General features: G+C 48.2%; 1 protein-coding gene across 1 annotated transcript; it reads right to left on the bottom strand.

The window, feature by feature from the left end:
- Positions 1-2,343: 2,343 nt before the first annotated feature.
- LOC142558339 (uncharacterized) lies at positions 2,344-13,099 on the bottom strand. The gene is made up of 3 exons (XM_075670484.1): positions 12,444-13,099; positions 9,749-9,954; positions 2,344-2,562 (listed from the first exon to the last, which is right to left on the bottom strand). Exons 1-2 carry the CDS (start codon positions 13,097-13,099, stop codon positions 9,786-9,788), a joined length of 825 nt encoding a protein of 274 aa, XP_075526599.1. The 3' UTR covers positions 2,344-2,562; positions 9,749-9,785.
- Positions 13,100-20,044: the final 6,945 nt, after the last annotated feature.

The raw sequence follows: 20,044 nt of genomic DNA on the forward strand, positions 1-20,044 counted from the left end.
TAAAAGTAGGAGTGACAGAGTAACAGGGCATAGCATGTCTTTAGGCGTTCCGTCGGCGTTGCTTCATAGCCTGAGGCCGGCACTGGCCACAGCGCTAACGAGATTAAACGCATCTTCTCGTCAGATGAGAGCATCCGCGTTCGTCAGCCGAGCGTAACACGCTACCGTATTGTTCCGCATTATCGTATGCACTGTTGACGTTACTCTCGAAGAATCGCGTATGCTGCGGGTTAGTGGAAGCTTCGAGGGCGATGAATACCGCTATACCGATATTCAGACGGTTGCTGGAGACTTCCTGGCGATTCGATCATAAAAGTTCCATTTTCTCCTATTGTCTTCGTTTATGCGTCGACCTTCGGATGCGGTAACGCAATTTTGCTCAACGTTGCAGCTCGAAAAAGCTTGAATGTTCAAGAATAGTAGGCTTGCTGCCTTTCTCTCTCGCTAGAAAAAGGATAACGCTTACCTGAATTTGTATTCGCGAAAGAAGTCGTTGAGCTTGTTCAGGTCAGAAGTGCGAGACCATCGTCCCGTCGTACTTATTACAGATGGCAATGGCAAACAGCGCTTGAAGAACAAAGCGTCTTGTGAATTCTTCCGCTGTTGTCTTTTAAAAGCCCCTTCTCACACCCGCCCCCCACCCCACACACATTTTTTGACAGTGGCCCAGTGAATCACTGGATTTCGACTTCTAATTTTACAATTAAAACGATACCTTAAGTAATTATTTTAGCGCTTAGAGGATATTTAGATGTATGATCGACCAGTACGTTAACCAGAAAAGAAAGAAAACCCCAAGTGCTAAGGTAAGGCGTACCACTCCCCGAACTTTACAAAATGGAACGTCATTATTGAACCTTTTGACCCGCCATGGTTGCTCAGTGGCTATGGCGGACTGCTGAATGCGAGATTGCGGGATCGAATCCAGGCCACGGAACCGAATTTCGATGGGGGCGAAATGCGAAACAGCCATGTACTTAGATTTAGGTGCACGTTAAAGAACCCCAGGTGGTCAAAATTTCCGGAGTCCTCCACTACGGCGTGCCTCATAATCAGAAAGTGGTTTTGGCACGTAAAGCCCCAAATATTATTATTAAAGAACGTTAATGCTTGCAGAAAGCTATCTTTTCTTTAGTGCGCGCAGCTTGTAAGAGGAGGAGCCATTCGCTGGAACGTGTTCTCGCCTTTAATGTTCCGTTCATGCGCGTCAGTACATGTTGCTCGTGTGTTTGGTTCATACATTGAGTGAATTCTGGGATTTTACGTGCCTAAAACCACGCTTTGATTTCGAGGCAAGCCGTATTGGGGATCAACTCCGGACTACTTTTGACCGCCTGTTGTTCTTGAACGTGTCCCCAAATGCATGGGACACAGTCATTTTTTTTTTGCTATTCGCCCCCAAATAAATGTGGCCACCATGGCCGGGATTCGATCCCGTGACTTCGTCCTCAGCAGCGCAACACCCCAGCCCCTAAGCTACCACGGCGGGTTCAAGTTCTTACGAACAGGCGCATTGCATTCCCTTTTAGGTGATATTGAAATAGCGTGTTTCCTTTTTTTTCCTTTTTATTCGCAGGTGTCGTGATCTGTCTTGCTGACCGAATCCCTCGCTCTGCTCAGACAACGATGAAGGGACCGTGTCGTGTTTGCGACCGCAGAACGCTCGGCTGCATCGTGTATTGCTCCAACAAAGGTGCGCAAGGTGCCCGGGTGCATGTTGGCCTTCGCTTCGCACGATATTGCGTTGGGTCGGCCAGCCGGTGCAGTCCGCGTCGCGAGAGGAAGAGTGGAGAGGAGCTATACCAACGAGTCCCTCGTTCCGAGAAAGCTTGGTTCCCACCCGCGTCCTCCATATGGCGACAGAATCCTTGTCAGTTGGTTGAATAAGGTTTCAGTGCAGGTGAATTTTGGAAACGCTTGCGAAAACAGCGTCAGCGTGGTCTTCAATCGAACCGGTTTCGCTCGATTAGAGGTCCGCAACGATGATAGTAAAATTTGTTTACTTAAAGGATAGCGACGATTATATCTTACCCATAATAGGATAGGTTAATATATCAATGATTATACATTAAAGACTGAAGTTTCGCCTTAATCCCACAAAGATATCTAAGAAAGACATGTGATAGTTTCGGACGATTGGTTTTGGTAGATTATGTGGCCCTGGGCCAAACTGATGACGAATAAAATGCCTATTCAAGTTGGGGGAATGCCATAGGGAAAAAGAAAAGAAAGTTGTAGCGAAGACGACTAGCGGTAATAATTAGCAAATGTGATACGAAAGCTAAAAAACGAATTAGTAATTGGTATATTCGTATAAACTTTCTAGAAGTCTCCAACCGCCTGGCCATCCACGTAGAAGTCCCGGACCTTGTTGAGCGGGAACGTGACATTTTCCTACTCTTCGCTGTAGGGCTGAGTGCGCCGCTGGGTGACGATGCCGGTCCCGTAACGCCTCTTGTCGCTCTGACGCCACACGTAGAACAGGTAGGCGGTGCAGGCCGTTGATGTGCACGCACTTGCCGATGTCGCGGATGCAGTCGCGGCTGCGTAGAACCAAGAAACCTGTGAACCGAGACAAATTGTAACAGCTGTAATACCGAGCGTTTTTTTTTACTTGCGTCTAACAACTCTTAAGAACAGCAGGATTGCTTGTTGCGCCCGCTTTATGCTGCAGTTAAGTGCAGCTTCCCGAATATAACCTACTCTATCCCGTGGTCGCTATCGGGCCATCTACTAATTTTGAGCCCGTCCATAGCAACGACAAGTTTAAAGTTAAAGGTCAAGTGCAACAATATTTCTGTCCGCATAAGAAGACTATATGTTCAGGAAATGTGCCCGCAGCGAAAGAATGACACGGAATTTGAGAGCGCGTGCCAAACTTCGTTCAGGCACCCTTTAACGAAGCATGCGGTTTCTGTATTGGCGGCACTGCGCATGCGCGTCCTTTAGTGCTCGTTTACAACTTCTTGTCTACGGCCACTTCTTGCCAGCGTGCTATCGAAATCTGGAAGATGGCAGAAAATTACGCCTGAAGAGCGGTGTCTGTTTTGGCCGTTGTGATGTGCGACAATGCACTGCATAACCCGCCAGTCGAAAAGGACAGCACAGTCCTAGTTGTCCACCTCAAACTCGACGGGCCAGCTAAACCTGCATGGTCAACCGAGTGAGAAGGGCAGCTAAGGCCGCTGGACTCCTGGACTGAGGGGACCACCGAGTGCAGAGTGGAAGAGGTACCTACGCTCGTGTACTCGTTTCTATAAAGTTTACTCTCCCCTCGGAACCGCGTCCGCGGCGGATGCCCAGACCAACTAAAAAGACGCCGGACTCAAATCTTATTAATATTAAAATAAAGTTAACGCTCTCTCTCTCTCTCCCTCTCTTGTCATCGTTATCATGATGAGCCTGTTTTTTAAATGTCGACTGGCAGGACAAAGGCCTCTCCCAGCGATCTCCAATTAACCTCACCCCCCCCCCCCCCCCCGCCCCACAGTCCTGCGCTAGTTGATTCTAACTTGCGCCGGCAAATTTTATAATTTCATCACCTGGGCCCGCCCCCCCCCCCCTAATTTTCTGCCGTATTCGACTGCGCTTTCCTACCGTTGGCGCCCATTTTGTAACTCTGATGTTCCCCCGGTTATCTACCACACGCATTACCTGGCCTTCCGAGCTCCCTCTTTTTTCCTGACGTCCACTAGAATACCGGCTATCTCCGTTTGCTGTCTAATCCACACTGCTCTCTTTCCGTCTCCTATCGTTACGCGGAATGTTTTTTTTCCTTCCGTCGCTCTTCGCGCGGTCTGTAACTTGCTCTGGAGGTTTTCAGGCTGTAAAATTCTACTCCATATGTTAGCACCGTTAGAATGCGACGATTACGCACTCTTCGATTGGCGTAATTATGGCGTAACCTTCCGCAATCATCGCAATTCCTAAAGCACACTGACAATAAATGTGCGTATGAACATCAAAGCGTGCGCATGCGCAGTGTCATGGCTCGATAGAAGGCGCATGCTTCGTTAAAGGGCGCAAAAAAAGCGGTTGGGGACGCCGCTTGCAAATCTTCTATTATTTTGTCTCCGCCTGTACTGACAGAGCAGGCTCTGTATATATATATATATATATATATATATATATATATATATATATATATATATATATATATATATATATATATATATACTTTGTAGCAATTGGTACGACTGGGCACATTTTCCCTTAATTAACATCTTCTCTCCTCCTTGCGGGTTGTTGCAAAACTAGTTAGTCAAACTCTTGAATTTGCTTCGAGTTGTTGAGAAATTCGACTGCGCTCTGCCATCCGCTAGCCGACTGGTTTGCTCAGATGGTGAATCGAGTGCCCTGGAAAGGCGGTAGTCCCAGGTTCGAGTCCCGGACCAGGACGAATTTTTCATCAACTGCGAGGCTTTTCTTTCGAGGAACCCGTATGGGTTTTCTTTGTAGCAATTGCTACGATTCAGTGGATGTCGCGTTTTTCCTTAATTAAAATACTGTTTAGCGCTTGCCGGAAATGACGCTTCACCTTTAATGCTTAAAACAGCGCGGTTTCTCGGGATGGCCTTCGAGATTAGGCTGCACCCGCGACTGCCTACGGCATACAGAAACATCTTGCAAGGCGATGTGCTGTTTACGTGTTATTCGCTAAACTCTAGACGTACACGTCGTCTGCTTAGTTGCTATTTAAAGGCTCATACAAGGAATAATAGATCATTACGAGTCCTGCAGCTGCGCCCCAGTTCCTTGAGCAGCCTATTCTACTACCTCATAAGAAATTTCGTAGTAATAACAATATAGTTGCAGACGGCGTTTAAGTTGAACCAAGTGGCAATCTGTCTTGTTGTTGTGGTGTACACAAATAACATGTAGGTGCGTCAAAATGTTGAATTCAAAACAAAAAGCAACTGCCCACAAATTTTCTAACAAGGCCGCACACTCAAGAAACTTGTGTGTCTCAATCTGTTCAAATGATGAAATTTGTCATGTCTGCAATACTGACTTTTGTTTGCTTACGAGCAGCAGTGAGCCGCTAACTGGTTTGGCATCAATGTTGATAGACGTGCTACAGTGAAGACACCTGCGTATATCAGGATTTTACGTCGAGCTGGCACCCATTTTCGAAAACCGGCCTTCGAACTTCTGAATAGGGTACGTAAGTGGCGTATAACTAATATTGGGTGTTCTAATGTAGCAATAAAGTGCCCCTGAGCTGTCTCTCTCAGTACAGTGAATAAATAAATAAATAAATAAATAAATAAATAAATAAATAAATAAATAAATAAATAAATAAATGAACACAAACTGAAGTTACATTTACTTTTCATATCACCGAATTAGCATTAGGACCTACGCTACCATTGCAAAAAAAAAAAAATGTCACGTTTTTTTTTAATTTATGGCTCTCCACCCTGTAATTTCGATATGGAGTTACATTCTTTTTATGTGCAAGAAATCATAAGATTACCCTTTCCTGCAGCTCGTTAAGATGACGTTTTAGCTTCAGAGCTTTAATCTAAGTTTTCGGTAATAGGAAAATCATTTGTCTCGGCTAGCAGTGTTTCGATTTTGATGAGATTGCTTGCATATACCAGAAAAACATAGAACCGCGTGTCTGTAGAAATCACACTTGTACTTTCGCTGTCAGCTTTTAAAAAGATTTCTTGAACATGACAAAATCGAAAAATAGAAAAAGAAATAAGAAACTAGAATATCAAGTTTAGAAATATAACTCGGCAACAAAACTGATCTTAGAGTTCTGGAAATTGCCCTTATTTGTACATCTAAAGCGCATGAAATTAAATTAATACACACCGCTCTGAAATTTAAAACTAATCCGCGAGGAAGACGTTCCCAAACCCTTATTAAATCGAAGAGTGTTATTTGAACTTGAAATTTGTGGACCAAATTTCTACGCTTTAGATTGTCCAACAGACGCGTTTTAAATAACTGCTAGAGCTGCTTTTACTGCAGAGTTAAGCATTTGTTAAATTCGTGCTCTAGTATTCTTGAAAAAAATTTGCCGATTTTGTCAATTTCTGTAAAAATAAAGAAGGCGAGGACGCATATTAAACACTTCTAAGAGCCCCCAGAAAGTAAAGGGTCTCTGTCAATTTGAACAATTATTATTCACATCACCTGAGCGGTTGTCTCCTAACAGAATTTCTGTGTATTACGTGTATTCGAATAGGCGGCATCGAAGTTGGCTCCAAGCTAAAGCTTGCTCTTAAAAACTCGCACCACGTGCAGGGCGGCTTCGGACGTGACGTAAGACAACCGCTCACGCCACCGAAACATGTTGTTACGTTCTCGTCGTATCAGAAACCACTGACGCGTGCGCGCCACATACTCTGTCCATGCTTCCTCAAGGCCGAGTCCCTTCAAGGCATCTACGTAACGTTGAAGGGACAGCGGTTTCTTCTCTGCGTACAAGAGAAACGCACGTTGGCCGCTTTCGGCAACGGTGTCATTTTACGGCCTTCAGCTAGCGCCACCTGCCTTGGCTTCCTTCTAGTGATGCGAAACTACCGATGGTTGTGCCATTTACGAACTATTCATTGTAGGAAAAGAACTATTGCTAGTACTACAATGTCAAGCAAAATTACACCCTTTTGCCACACAGCAATAATCGTCATCTGCCTTTGTCGCATTTTCTTTAACGCGGCGAGCCCGGTACTTCCCAGTAACGAACGGCATGCGCGTTATCAGCATGACATAGCATTCCCGACAGAGTAGTAGCGGGCGCGGCGTTTTCAAGAGAGGAAACGCAAGCAAGGCAGATGACGGCTATCGTTATGTGGCAGAAATACACCCTAAAGGGTTTAACTTTGTATACACTCTTAGAAATGTTTACACCCTTTGGGGCGTATCTTGTCCCAGCACAATAATCGTCATCTGTCTTGCCCACGTTTCCTGTCTTTAACGCTGTGAGCCCGGTACTTCCCAGTCATGAACAGCATGCAGTTATCAGTGTGACGCTGCATTCTCGACAGGAAAGTAGCGAGCGCCGAGTTTTCAAGAAAGGATACGCAAGCAAGGCAGATGATTATTGTTGCGGGACAAATATACACCCCAAAGGGTGCTACAGTTTAAGAGTGGATAGGCAAAGTTACACCCTTTGGCGTGTATTTCTGCCACACAACAGTAATCATTATCTGCCTTGCTTGCGGTTCTTTTTTTGAAAACGCCGAGCCCGCTACTTTCCTGTCGGGAACGCTATGTTATGCTGATGACGCGCATGCCATTCGTTACTGAGAAGTACCGGGCTCGCCGCATTAAAGAAAGGAAATGTGGACAAGACAGATGACGATTATTGTTGTTTGGTAAAAGGGTGTAATTTCGCTTAAGAGTCTACACTCAAATAAAGTTTAGATTCTTTCGGGGTATATATTTGCCCCACAACAATAATAATCTGTCTTTCCCGAATTTCCTTTCTTGAAAACCCTGCGCTCGATACTTTCCGGTCTGTATTTTACGCCAATCGGCGGCCTCTTCCCCGCTGAGTTGTGGGTGAGGCGGCGAGTATTTTCTGCGGACTCCGCGCTGATGAGCAAGGATGTCTTTGGCATTTAAATTGGTGGAATTTTGTGAGGGATAGTGCGGGTGGTTGGGGTTAGAAGAGGACGCCGTCACTCGGTTAGTGAACCCTCGAGCTAACGCGTTAGCCTTTCCGTTCCCCTGTACCCCCGCGTGGCCCGGGCACCAGAGTAGGCGGTGATGGTAGTTGAAGGATTTGGGGATTATTCCGAGGCTAGCCGCAGTCACGTGACCCTTGAGAAACAGCCACAACTTAGCGGGGAATAGGCCGCCGATTGGCGTAAAATACAGGCAGGGGTATTCCCCCATTTAAAATTGCTAAACGCTATGTATACCACTCGTTATAGGGCCAACTGTCCTTGGTGCGGTGGCATACCTAGCCTAATACATATAACCTGGGAGTGCACTAAGCACCCTCATAGGCCATATACCAGTAAAACAGTGGAGCAGTGGAAGGCACAGCTCGTGCGCTCCGACCTGGCAGGACAAAAGTCCTTAATTAGCCAGGTCAGGCAGGCTGCAGAGGCCAGTGGGGCCCTGGACTGAGAGGCTCCGACCACCCCTTCAACAAATATTTTCCATTGCAATACAGTTTCTATTCTATTCCTCTCGAGAATGCTCTGTCATGCTGATAACGCACATGCCGTTCGTGAGGAAACGCGTGCAAGACAGATGACGATTATTGCTGCGTGGGAAATATACAACCCAAACGGTGCAGCTGTTTTTAGAGTGTAATAGTGTATAGCTCACTATAGATATTGACACGTGTACTTATTTGTCTTTATCCGGTGACATGTTTCACCGCCTAACAAACGTTATCGTACAGCGCAGGACGCGCCTACATGTAATAATAATAATAATTGGGGTTTTACGTGCCAAAACCACTTTCTGATTATGAGGCACGCCGTAGTGGAGGACTCCGGAAATTTTGACCACCTGGGGTTCTTTAACGTGCACCTAAATCTAAGCACACGGGTGCTTTCGCATTTCGCCCCCGTCGAAATGCGGCCACCATGGCCGTGATTCGATCCCGCGACCTCGTGCTCAGTAGCCCAACACCATAGCGACTGAGCTACCACGGCGCGTCGCCTACATGTGTCGGAAGCTTCTGGAATGTTATCGATGCTTCCATCCGCTGTCTGTGACCGAACCTTCTGTAATCTGATCGCATGTGTGCGCGACGCGAATAAGGTAGAACTTTGTGGAAGGCACGCGGGTCCCAGCGCTTACTCTGGAACGTTCAACGACTGATGTATAAAAGCGGACGCGCTTGACCCGCTGATCAGAATTTTCGACGATCGCCGACTGTGTTCGCCACTCTCGTTGTGCTTTAAGTGTAGCCTGTTTTGTGGGCACAGGTTCGCCCAATAAAAGCTAGCTTTGCCTTTCACAGTATTGCTACTGTGTTCTTTGACGTCACGACCACGTGACAATATCGATAGTACTGTAGGGCGTGCTATCAGTATTGCTGTCGATAATGTACCGTCAACTAGCTAAGATCATGGGACATGCCACAATAGAAAGCTGCATTTTAACGACGCTGCGGTTTCCCGGCCTGTTTCTAGCTGTGTTATGGGCACATGGCGGATAGTCGTGCAGTGGGTTCAGGCAGTTATCGATAGCAATACTATTGATAATACTATGAATTCTAATTTTCACTATTTTTTTAACACACGCCGATAGTTTCATAGCGAATTTCTATCGTAATACCATGGACAGCTCTATCAATATTAATATTGTTAATAGCTTTTTTACACTACTTCTTGAGAAACTAGAGATACTATCGACGGTCAATTTATAGACAATTTTCATCACTAGTTCATTCGCATGGAAAAGCCAAAATTATTCTGATCATTGGCGTCCGAATAGAAATCACGTGAAACCTATGCTTTCCTTACGAGCACTTGCGTAAATCTGAAAGGATTTTTGGAGGGCACTTCGTTGTTTCAAGGTTTTTTGCGGCGTCAGGCGCTCCGAATGCGTGGGGGCGAATATAAAGGAGTTCATTAACGTCGAACATTACTTACAGCCGGATTTCCTAAAATGCAGCATTCTCTGCAATTCCTTACCAAGCTTAAACAACGTAATGCCTTAAAAAAGAAATTCTATCTACACTAAATTCCTGTTTCTTCCTCAGTGTCCTGTTATATCAAAGACAATTATCGCGTAACGGCAAGTATACCTTCGCTTTCAAAGTACAAACCTGTTGACTTGGAACTGGACGACTTGGAGTACGACGACTAGCTGGCGAAGAACTGCTTGAGCGTCTGCTTGGCTCCCTTCTCGTGACTGCCTGCTCTGGAGGGCGCAACCGAGCTCGCTCTTGACCTCGCTCTTGAGGCCATCTTGGAGGGGGCCCTGGACAGCCTGCCCGATGACTTGCGACCCATGTCTCCTTTCATTAGGCTCCTGGACGGTGAGAAGGAGTACAAACTATAATCGCCTCAGCCTAACTGGGCGTCCCGCAAGTCTGTACTTTATTTTTGGCATATTTCTTTACATAATTACGCCTGCTGGGCTGCATACGGCAACGCAATTTTCGACCATGCGAACGATTATTTCTCGTCAATGTAGATATATAGCAACCTCAAGGGAAAACATCACGTTTGAAGCGCGCATAGATGCGACACAAAAAGAGAAAGATAGACGCTTGTTATATTAAAATTTAAAGAACAGTGGTGATTCAGCTGCAAATACGATAGAAATGCCCGAGCATGACTTCCACATATACAGCGTGCTTTAGCTAATTTTGGCTAGAGTTTAAAAATGTGCCGATCAACTCTAAGACGAGGCGTGCGGATACATGTTGCTCGCTTTTGTATGTAGTCTCTCACGCTATATTTCGTATTTTGTGTAGTTAAATAATTAGTCAAGATTAATTAACCAAATTCTAAAGCAACTAAGCTACGGAAGAAATTCCAATTCGAAACTTGCAGAGCGATTTGCAAAACGTCCGATTAAACAGTTTCTTTCTGTCTATTAGGCATTAATGTTTTCCAGCTTACTGCAGATGCCCACGAAATAAAAAAAACACCACGTGGCATGGCCCGCTTACGCATCATAATTGCCTCGCTCTCAAACGTTCCGCGCACAAATATAGCATTTAGCTGGGCGATACTATACTTATACGGGTACACAAATACTTACTGGATAGAAAATTAGAAACTCTCTAATCGGATGTTTTGCAAAGCGCTCTACAACTTTCTAATTAGAATTTTTTTGCCTAGCTTTGCTGCTTCAGAAGTTCATCAATCATTCTTGGCTAATTGGGAAATTAAGAATAATACAAAAAGTAGTTTGACATACTGCATACAAAAGTGAGCAACTCACGTCTTAAGAGTGTATCGGCATATTTTTAAACTCTGGCTAATGTTAGTTGGAACACCCTGTGCGTGCGCGTGTGCGCGTGTGTGTCTGTGTCCGTGCGCCCTCCTAAGCTCTCCCATTCCTTCCCTACCTCTACCATGGGACCGGCTTCCCAGACTTAAAACACACATTTTTTTTTCACTTTGACACCTAAGGCAACCGCATTAAATATGCACGCCACGCTAGCACATAGCGGAATTGACGCATGACCTAGGATAATGAGAAATAGTGGGGCTACAGCGCGTGACCTTCGAGATGTTGGGGTCGGCTGCAGTGCACTGAAAATCTCTGAGGCCATGTGATCCGTGATATTTCCGTTTGACCCTCGGCCTACCACGCGCAAGCATCGTCTGCTGAGGGGCTAATTAATGCGAATATAAACAACGGCCACTCCTTCATATTTGCAAGATTGCTCCCACGTATAAAGTACTCCCCTACAGTAACTTTGACCAGAGGGAATTTAGTGAAAGTTTGTCTTTAAGTGCTTATAGCCTTGAGTGAAAAGTGGAGTGCCAGTCGCGTTTCATAACGCCGCGATAAAATCAGTAAATTGAAAGTGAAAAAAAGCAGATCAGACGACTGATCGGCCTCCGCCAAACAAGCACAAGAATTTTAGCTGTTTCGCCTCTGTGTTTCGCGTTTGTCTAGAATTTGATTCTCCATTCACCTGCTTCAATTGATTGTCATTCACGCGGGTCTCCAAAGGCCGACTTTACTGCGTAACTAACCAACAGCGCGGCAACACTCAAGGCGATGGTGACGGTCAATGCGCGCCATCTTGTCACCGAAAGTGGAGAAAATTAGCCTGTCCGTAATCATATTAGCCTTCCCGGAATTCCCGTTAACAGGAAAGGTTTGCATTATTAGCCGCGTTAGTGGCGTGATCCTGTGGCGCATTCTTTAAAGAGAAACGATTGAAACCTAGTATTGCAGTGACGCTTAACGCTGTTGCAATGTTCCGGTGGTACACAGTCGTTGAAATTGCATACATTATCTAAATTTTATTTAACATTTCAATTACGTTGTAACTTCAACGAAGCGCTGAAAGATGCCGCTACTTGCGTCACTACGACCATTTACATTCATGGACAAGCTATGTATGGGAAATTTTATTGCGTCCGGCAGCTACTTCGCGTTTACGAGTTGCCAGGTTACGGAAGCCTTGGACGGAAGCAGCAAAACAGGTAGTGAACCGCTGCCATGCGTTTCCCAACTACAATGAGTTCGAAACGTTTGTTCTGCGTCCGTGTTTTCGTTGATGATAAATCATAAAAGGATTTCATAATAAAGATCACGTCGCTAATAACTGCTTGCATGCAGTAGTTATGTAGAAAATTGTAGGTCACTACAGTATTAGCTTTGTGTGGTATCTGGTCAAACGCGTGTCACAAGATGTCAGTACCGGCGTCGCTGCTGCCGTGAACCTCTCCGACAGCGAGTATTTAGCAAACGGTAGTACGTTTAAAGACAAACCAAAACTACTTAATTTCTAATGCTCAAAAAAAAAAAAAGAAAAAAGAGCGAGCACGCACCTTTGCTTCAACTTGTGTTGCATCTTGCTTTGAGCTTTGCTGGGTGCCTTGCTGGGCGTCTTGCTGCCCACCTTGCTAGTCGATTTGCTAGGAGTCTTGCTCGGAGCCTTAGCGGATGTCTTGCTCGGAGCCTTCCTCGGAGCCTTAGCGGAGGCCTTGCTCGGAGCTTTCCTCAGAGCCTTAGCGGAGGCCTTGCTAGGGGCCTTGCTCGGAGCCTTGCTGGGCGATTTATTGGCAGCCTTGCCGGATACCTTGCTAGGCGCCTTGCTAGGCGCCTTGCTGGGCGCCTTGCTGGGTGCCTTGCTAGGCGCCTTGCTGGGCGCCTTGCTGGGCGCCTTGCTCGGCGCCTTGTCGGCAACCTTGCTGGGTGCCTTGCTAGGCGCTTTACTGGTAACTTTGCCAGATACCTTGCTGGGCGCCTTGCTGGGCGCCTTGCTGGGCGCCTTGCTGGAAACCTTGCTGGAAACCTTGCTGGAAACCTTGCTATTTGCCTTGCTGGTAGTCTTGCTCTCTGGTGAGTTGGAGACCGTGCTCTCGGCTTTGCTGGCGCCCTTGTTGGAAGCCTTGCTGGTAGCCTTACTCTCTGTCGCGCTCGAAGGCGTGCTCTCGTCATTACTGGACTTCTTGCTCTTCGACTTGTCCTTGCCCTTCGTCATGATTAAGGAGGCTGCTTGCACAGCGTATCGAACCGCCAGCCTCTACTATCGTCTTCTTCTGTCTCGAGGACAGGAGCTGGCTCGTGCCCACGAGCTGGTGATGATGGCTATAGAAGAACAGCTGGAACGGAGCAACAAGGAGCCTGCCGGCGTCTTTAGAGAAAGAGAAAGCTGAGGCTGGGATCGGGGGACGAGGGCGCGCAAGCATGTGGGGCTTGGGCTCTTTATTCGCCTCTATGTTGGCGATTAATGGACGTCTCAATTTCATGTCGGGAGCACCAGTATTTTTCGTTACATTTGTTGGCGTCGCAAAGCCTGGGACGGCCCCTCCAGAGACCTCCCTTCACGTTGGGGGTATGGCGAACTCGGACCAGCTGCGGAAGAGTGGCTCAGTCGGAGGTGCTATCACGTGAACCCTGATGTATCGCCAACTTCATCGTCATCTTCATCGTGCCAGTGATGTATCGCCAACTTCATCGTCATCTTCATCGTGCCTTCATCGGCACTGCCATGGTCATCATGACACGTGAGCAGCGGAACACACACCGACGCAGGCTGCAATAAAGCTGCGGTGCTTGCGGCGTTATGTCTGATTGATGTCAGTGTTTTTAAGCCTAGTGCGACATATCAGTGGCGACGAGGCTTAGCGTCGCTAGGTGAGAAGACCCGCGTCAGCATGAGTGCTGGACGGCCACCGGAATTTGCCGATGCAGAAGGTACGTGGCCTACGTATCGCGTTCACTTGGAGGCGTACTTTGAGGGTCATAGCATCGTGGACCCAACGAAGAAGCGAGCGCTGCTCATCGCTTCGCTCACGGACAGTGCAGTGCGTGTGGTGCAGGGCTGGTGTCAACCAAAAAAGGTGAATGAACTGAGCTATGAGGAAGTCGTCGGGTATCTGGAAGATCACTATGCTCCGGAGGTCAACGAGATCGCTGCAAGTTATGCTTTCTTCATGCGTTCGCAACAAGACGGGGAAGCTGCTCAGGACTTCATTGCGGACATTCGACGCCTAGCTGAGAAGTGTAACTTCGGCACGTCATTGGAGCGCATGTTGAGGGATCGAATCGTTTGCGGAGTGCTGGATGAAGACGTTCGGCGCCATTTACTGACGCGACGGAAGCTCACCTTAGAAGAGGCTGAAGACTTTGCTGTCTCGGCACAGAGAGCTGTTGAAAATGCCAGAAGCATGAACTCGGCGCACTCAGAAGTACATTTTGCCCGACAAAAGAGCCATTCCTCGAAGCGACTTCCCAAGCCGAAACAACGCGACGTGTGTGGAAGGTGTGGAGAATCGCATGCTGAGGATGAGTGCAAACACCTTCGCGCGGTGTGCCACCGGTGTGGAAAACGAGGACATCTACGTCGGATGTGCCTGTCTAGCACAAATAGTGACCGTCGGCAGGGATCTTATCCAGCAAGACAACGGCGCCAGGGTTCGTACGCCATGGCAGCCGGAGAGGACACAAGCTCGGACGACAACGACGCCTTGCACACGATTACAGCGGTTCTCCATCACGCAGCCAGTATCCGCAAGGTTAGGCCTATTTACAAGGACATCAGTTGGAATAACGTTCCGCTCACTATGTTGGTGGACACGGGGTCACCTGTAAGCGTCATTCCCGTAACGGTGTTCCGCAAGTACAAGCAGCTCTGGCCTCCGTTGGAGAGTTCACAGCTCAAGCTCTCTTGTCTTTTGAGAGAACTTCCAGTTGTCGGCCAGATTAGCATGACCGCTACGTGCGACGGGAAAGATATTCCTGGTACTGTCATAGTGGTCGACAGCTCCGGACCATCTTTGTGCGGCAGAGACACTATCAAGGCATTTAATGAAGTTGGAGTGGCAATGTTGTCGAATGTGGTAGCGAATCTGCAATCGGCTGGAATACAGGCTGTCAGCACAGGTCTGCAACAGCTGCTTGACGAATATGCCGACGTGTTTGCTCCGGGACTCGGCCTGTGCAAAGGACCACCGGTCACATTTCAATTGAAAGAAAACGCATGTCCACGGTTCTTTAAGGCCCGTACTGTACCCTACGCTCTCAGAGATAAGATGTCTGAATCGTTGGATCAGCTGGTCGCGGAAGGCGTTTTGACGCCGGTAAAAACCGCTGAATGGGCAACCCCTGTGGTACCCGTTTTGAAGGGCGATGGGTCCCTCCGACTGTGTGGAGACTTCCGTATGACTGTGAATGCGGCCACTGTGGTAGAACAATACCCGTTGCCTCGAGTGGACGATATTTTTGCTAGGTTAAACGGTGGCGAAGTATTCACGACCTTGGATTTGCGTCAAGCCTACAACCAGTTGCCATTGGATGAGGAAGCAAAGAAGATAACAGTCCTCAACACCCAGAAGGGTCTTTTTTGTTTTAACAGATTACCGTTTGGCGTAAGTTCTGCTCCAGCCATATTCCAAAGGCGAATGGACGGACTGCTGGGGGATATTCCTGGAGTGCCGGTGTACCTGGATGACATTATCATCGCCGAGAAAAAACATGATTCATCTAGGCTCAAAACCGTGCTGCAGCGGCTGCGGGAGTATGGTCTCCGACTGAACAAGGGAAAGTGCAAGTTTCGGCAAGACGAAGTCACATTTCTCGGTCATCGTATCGACGCGAAGGGTCTGCGACCGAAGGACGACAATATCAAAGCCGTTGTTGAAGCCCCAAAGCCCACCTCGGTGAGTGAGCTGAAAGCTTTTCTCGGTCTCATATATTACTATGGCAAGTTCCTGCCCAATCTGGCCACCATGCTAGCTCCGCTACATGCTCTCTTATCCAAAGGAGTCAAGTGGCAATGGAGCCAGGAACAGGAGAAAGCATTTCAGCAAGTTAAGCAGGCAATTGTGGCTTCCAAGTTTCTGGCTCACTTCGACCCGGATAAGCCACTGCGGCTGGAGTGCGATGAATCACCAGTAGGCATTGGGGCCGTTTTGTCGCACCGCGTGAATGGTGTTGACTACCCCATCGAATTCCGGTCCAGGACACTTACCAAGAGCGAGCGCAATTACTCGCAGTTAGAAAAAGAAGCTTTGGCACTGGTATTCGGCGTCGCCCGGTTTAAAGACTACCTGTACGGACATCAGTTCGTCTTAGTAACAGACCATAAGCCTCTTACTGGTTTATTCAATCCAGGTAAAGCCATACCACCGATGGCGGCCGCAAGAATACAGCGTTGGGCCTTGTTTCTTGGCAACTACAACTACACATTGCAGTACCGGAAGGGCAGTGACCATTCCAATGCTGATGCCCTCAGTCGGTTGCACTTGCCAGTAATGGAGGAGCCGCGGGACTTTGCTGCCGACGAGTACGTTTTGCATGCCCACTCTCTTGAGGAAACAGCGCTTTGCGCCCGCGAGGTTGAACATCTGACTAATCGAGACACCAGCCTTCTGCAGGTTAAAAAATGGATTTCCCAGGGATGGCCGTCATATCTTCCGCAGGGCCATGAGCATCTCCGGCCGTACTTCAACAGAAGAACAGAGCTTACAGTCAGCCATAATTTGGTGTACTGGGGACATCGCATTGTTCTACCCCTGGCAGCGGCAAGGCGTGTGTTGCGTCTTTTGCACGAGACACACCCCGGCATGACAGCCATGAAAACCACAGCGAGAACGTTGTTTTGGTATCCGGGACTGGATTCCGACATAGAGCGACTGGTGAACTCATGTTCCACATGTGCGCAGGCTTCAGCGATGCCACCAGCACAGATACCTTTGGCCTGGCCAGCCACCGGGGAAAGGTGGAGCCGGCTGCACGCAGATTTCGCAGGCCCGTTGGACGGACAAATGGTCTTAGTCGTCGTCGACTCGTAAACGAAATGGATGGAAGCCATTCCAATGAAAACTGCCACATTCGCAAACCACGGCCAACGCGCTAAGATCAATATTTGCACGGTTCGGCCTTCCAAAAACCTTCGTTTCTGATAACGGACCACAATTTGTGGGCAAAGTTTTTCGTGAGTTTCTGGCACGGAACAATGTGCAACAACTCCCAACAGCCCCTTATCATCCACAGTCGAATGGGTTAGCCGAACGAGCTGTGCGTATGTTCAAGGAAGGACTAAAGAAGAACCCCGGAATAGACCTCAGAATACGCATAGCGCGGGTTTTATGTCGATATCGCCGAACGCCCGGCAAGGATGGGAAGTCGCCGGCGGAACTCTTATTGGGGTACCAAATAAGAACAAAGCTGGACTGTATCGCTCCCGATGAAAGGTCACCAGAAATCCAACCACGAGTTGGAGGGTCTCCAGTTCAGGCAGGTGACCCAGTCTGGATGCGCGATTTCCGAACAAGTCGTCGCAGGTGGATACCAGGAGTAGTGCGACATCAACTGGGGTCCAGAATGGTCACTGTTGATTCCGGGAAAGGAATTCAGCGGCGACACTTGGACCAGGTGAGACGTCGAACTGTCTCAGATTCTTTCTCGACACAGAGGGTAGCCGTAAACCCTGCAGATAGCACTCCAATCACGTCGCGACATAGTCCGGAAGTGGCCCAGACGGATAGCCCGCCAGTGTTACGAAGATCGACCCGACAGCGATGGCCTCCTGAACGCTTGGACCTGTAAGAGGGGGAGAAGTGATGTATCGCCAACTTCATCGTCATCTTCATCGTGCCAGTGATGTATCGCCAACTTCATCGTCATCTTCATCGTGCCTTCATCGGCACTGCCATGGTCATCATGACACGTGAGCAGCGGAACACACACCGACGCAGGCTGCAATAAAGCTGCGGTGCTTGCGGCGTTATGTCTGATTGATGTCAGTGTTTTTAAGCCTAGTGCGACATATCAAACCCCACTGCTAATGACGGACCTACTGCAATAACCGGATCTCAACGCTCCCCTGGTCACTTCGACTACCTCACGGCGAGAGGAGCTCAACTGTCCAGTTTGCACGGTATCATTCTTGTGGCCACGGATGGAAAGACCCTCGACCAGAAAGTAAAATTACGGGGCTTTACGTGCCGTAGCCGCGACCTGATCATGAGGCACGTCGTAGTGAGGGACGCCGGAATAACTTGCACCACGTGGGGTTCTTAACGTGCGCCTAAATCAAAGCGAACATGTGTTTTCGCATTTCGCCCCATCGAAGTGCGGTCGCCGTAGTCGGGATTTGATCACGCGACCTTGTGCCTAGCAGCCCAACCCCATAGCCAGTAAGCAACCATGGCGGGTTCGACCAGGAAGCTGTAACGGTGCATGACTAAAACGAAAAGATCCTGTACGCCTTAGCGCAAGCCCTGTTCTGGATGGAAGAGCATCAACAGGCCGCCATCACGCATGCTCAAGCAGCTGGAGGCGCGCCTAGTAACGTCATCCTTCAAGGTTCCGCAGACGCTCCGGGCCAGGGGGAGGAACCGAATCATAGCTCTGTATACCAATATTCGACGGTAATCTGAGTTGGTGGCAGTCCTTCTGGGATACACAAGAACGCCGTGCAGCCATGCATTGAAAACTTGCTTACGTACTTAACCTGTAGCGCTAAAAGGACTATCGAGGGTATCCGGCAGGCAGAGCAAAACTACTAAATCGCAATCAAGACGCGCACTGATGATTTCGTCCGCCGAGGTCTTTTTGTTAATGGCACCATGGATTATGTGTTAGCGCTGATACGCGTGAAGAGCTCATAAGATATTCCGAACCTTGGCCTACTTCACGACAGCGTAATTTCGTGTCAGTGCTTTGGAAGGTTCAGGAGTGTCCCCGAAACGGAACACCATGCTACTTAACCACGTTTCGATGTGATGCTCACCCGAAGACTTGGCCATTACGTGCCAACATAAGGCTGAGGAAGCTGAGTGTGCATTCAGCAGCGCAGAAATTGCCGACGAGAAAATGCGGCTGGCGAAGGAGCTGATTAAGTTTTTGCGCAGTGCAGGTGGTAATCAGGGAGAAGTGCCGGCTCACAGCGCCGTCGTTGATCATCGGACGTTGAAGACATGAGCCTCATGCAAGAAAACCACGTGTGCGGCGCACGACACACCTCTTCGGGTTCAGTACTAACATGATCGACCTTACCTGTTGAGCCCAGTTTGGCCTCTGTGCAACAGTAAGAGGCGCAACATTGGAGTCTACAATGACAACCTGTCGCAGTCGAAAAGAGGGCAAAGCTGTAGAAGGCTAACTGCTGTTTACGCTGTGGAACGCGTTACTACGTTGCCAGAGTGTGTAAGAAGTCCCGCAGTCTTACGTGTGGCAAATGCCAGCACCATTAATTACCTGTCTACTCTGTGTGATATCTCCAAGCTAGCCAGTGGTGTATGTATGCTCAATCCTTCTTGTGCATTGGTTCAATGGTGGATCGCCCCGCGCAAAAACTGCGCGTCCTCCGAGAATCGGATTCCCCTGGACCCAGCGTTTAAGGATGTAGAAAACCAGCCGAAGCAGACAGAACACACCGGAATTGACGTTAGATAGCGCCACAAGGATACGGACGCGTGCAGGGCAAGCTTGGCCTCTTCACCTCCGCATTGGCAGTAAACGAACGTCCCTATTTCAAGTCTAGTGCACCAGTCCTTTTGCTAGAATGACTGTTTCCCAGGCTATGGCACATACTCACAACGCGATATCGGTCAAAAAGCGGGGGTGATGGGTATAGAATAGAATATAAATGTATAAATTACAGGCAATAGAAAACGTAAAGAAGGGAAGCGCAAGAGGAATCGTGCAGAATTTGCGGAAGACGAAAGAAGCGAAACCTGGAAGTTGCTTGAAAACTTCTGAGAAATTAAAATCTGAACGAATGCATCTGCCAATGAATGTGGACGTCACTGCAATTAGCACTGAAGCCACGTAGAGACTCACAATGTATTTATTGCTATTGCGCCGAAACGTGATGGGCATGAAGCGCTTATGCAGGCGGGCTCCTTCTCTCCCGCGCTTCCCGATGGACACGCTGCGCTCTCTAGTGGCGTCGTCACCAAGTCAGCGCGGGGCACGT

The sequence above is a fragment of the Dermacentor variabilis genome, chromosome 9 (assembly GCF_050947875.1).
Source record: "Dermacentor variabilis isolate Ectoservices chromosome 9, ASM5094787v1, whole genome shotgun sequence".
Classification (NCBI taxonomy): domain Eukaryota; kingdom Metazoa; phylum Arthropoda; class Arachnida; order Ixodida; family Ixodidae; genus Dermacentor; species Dermacentor variabilis.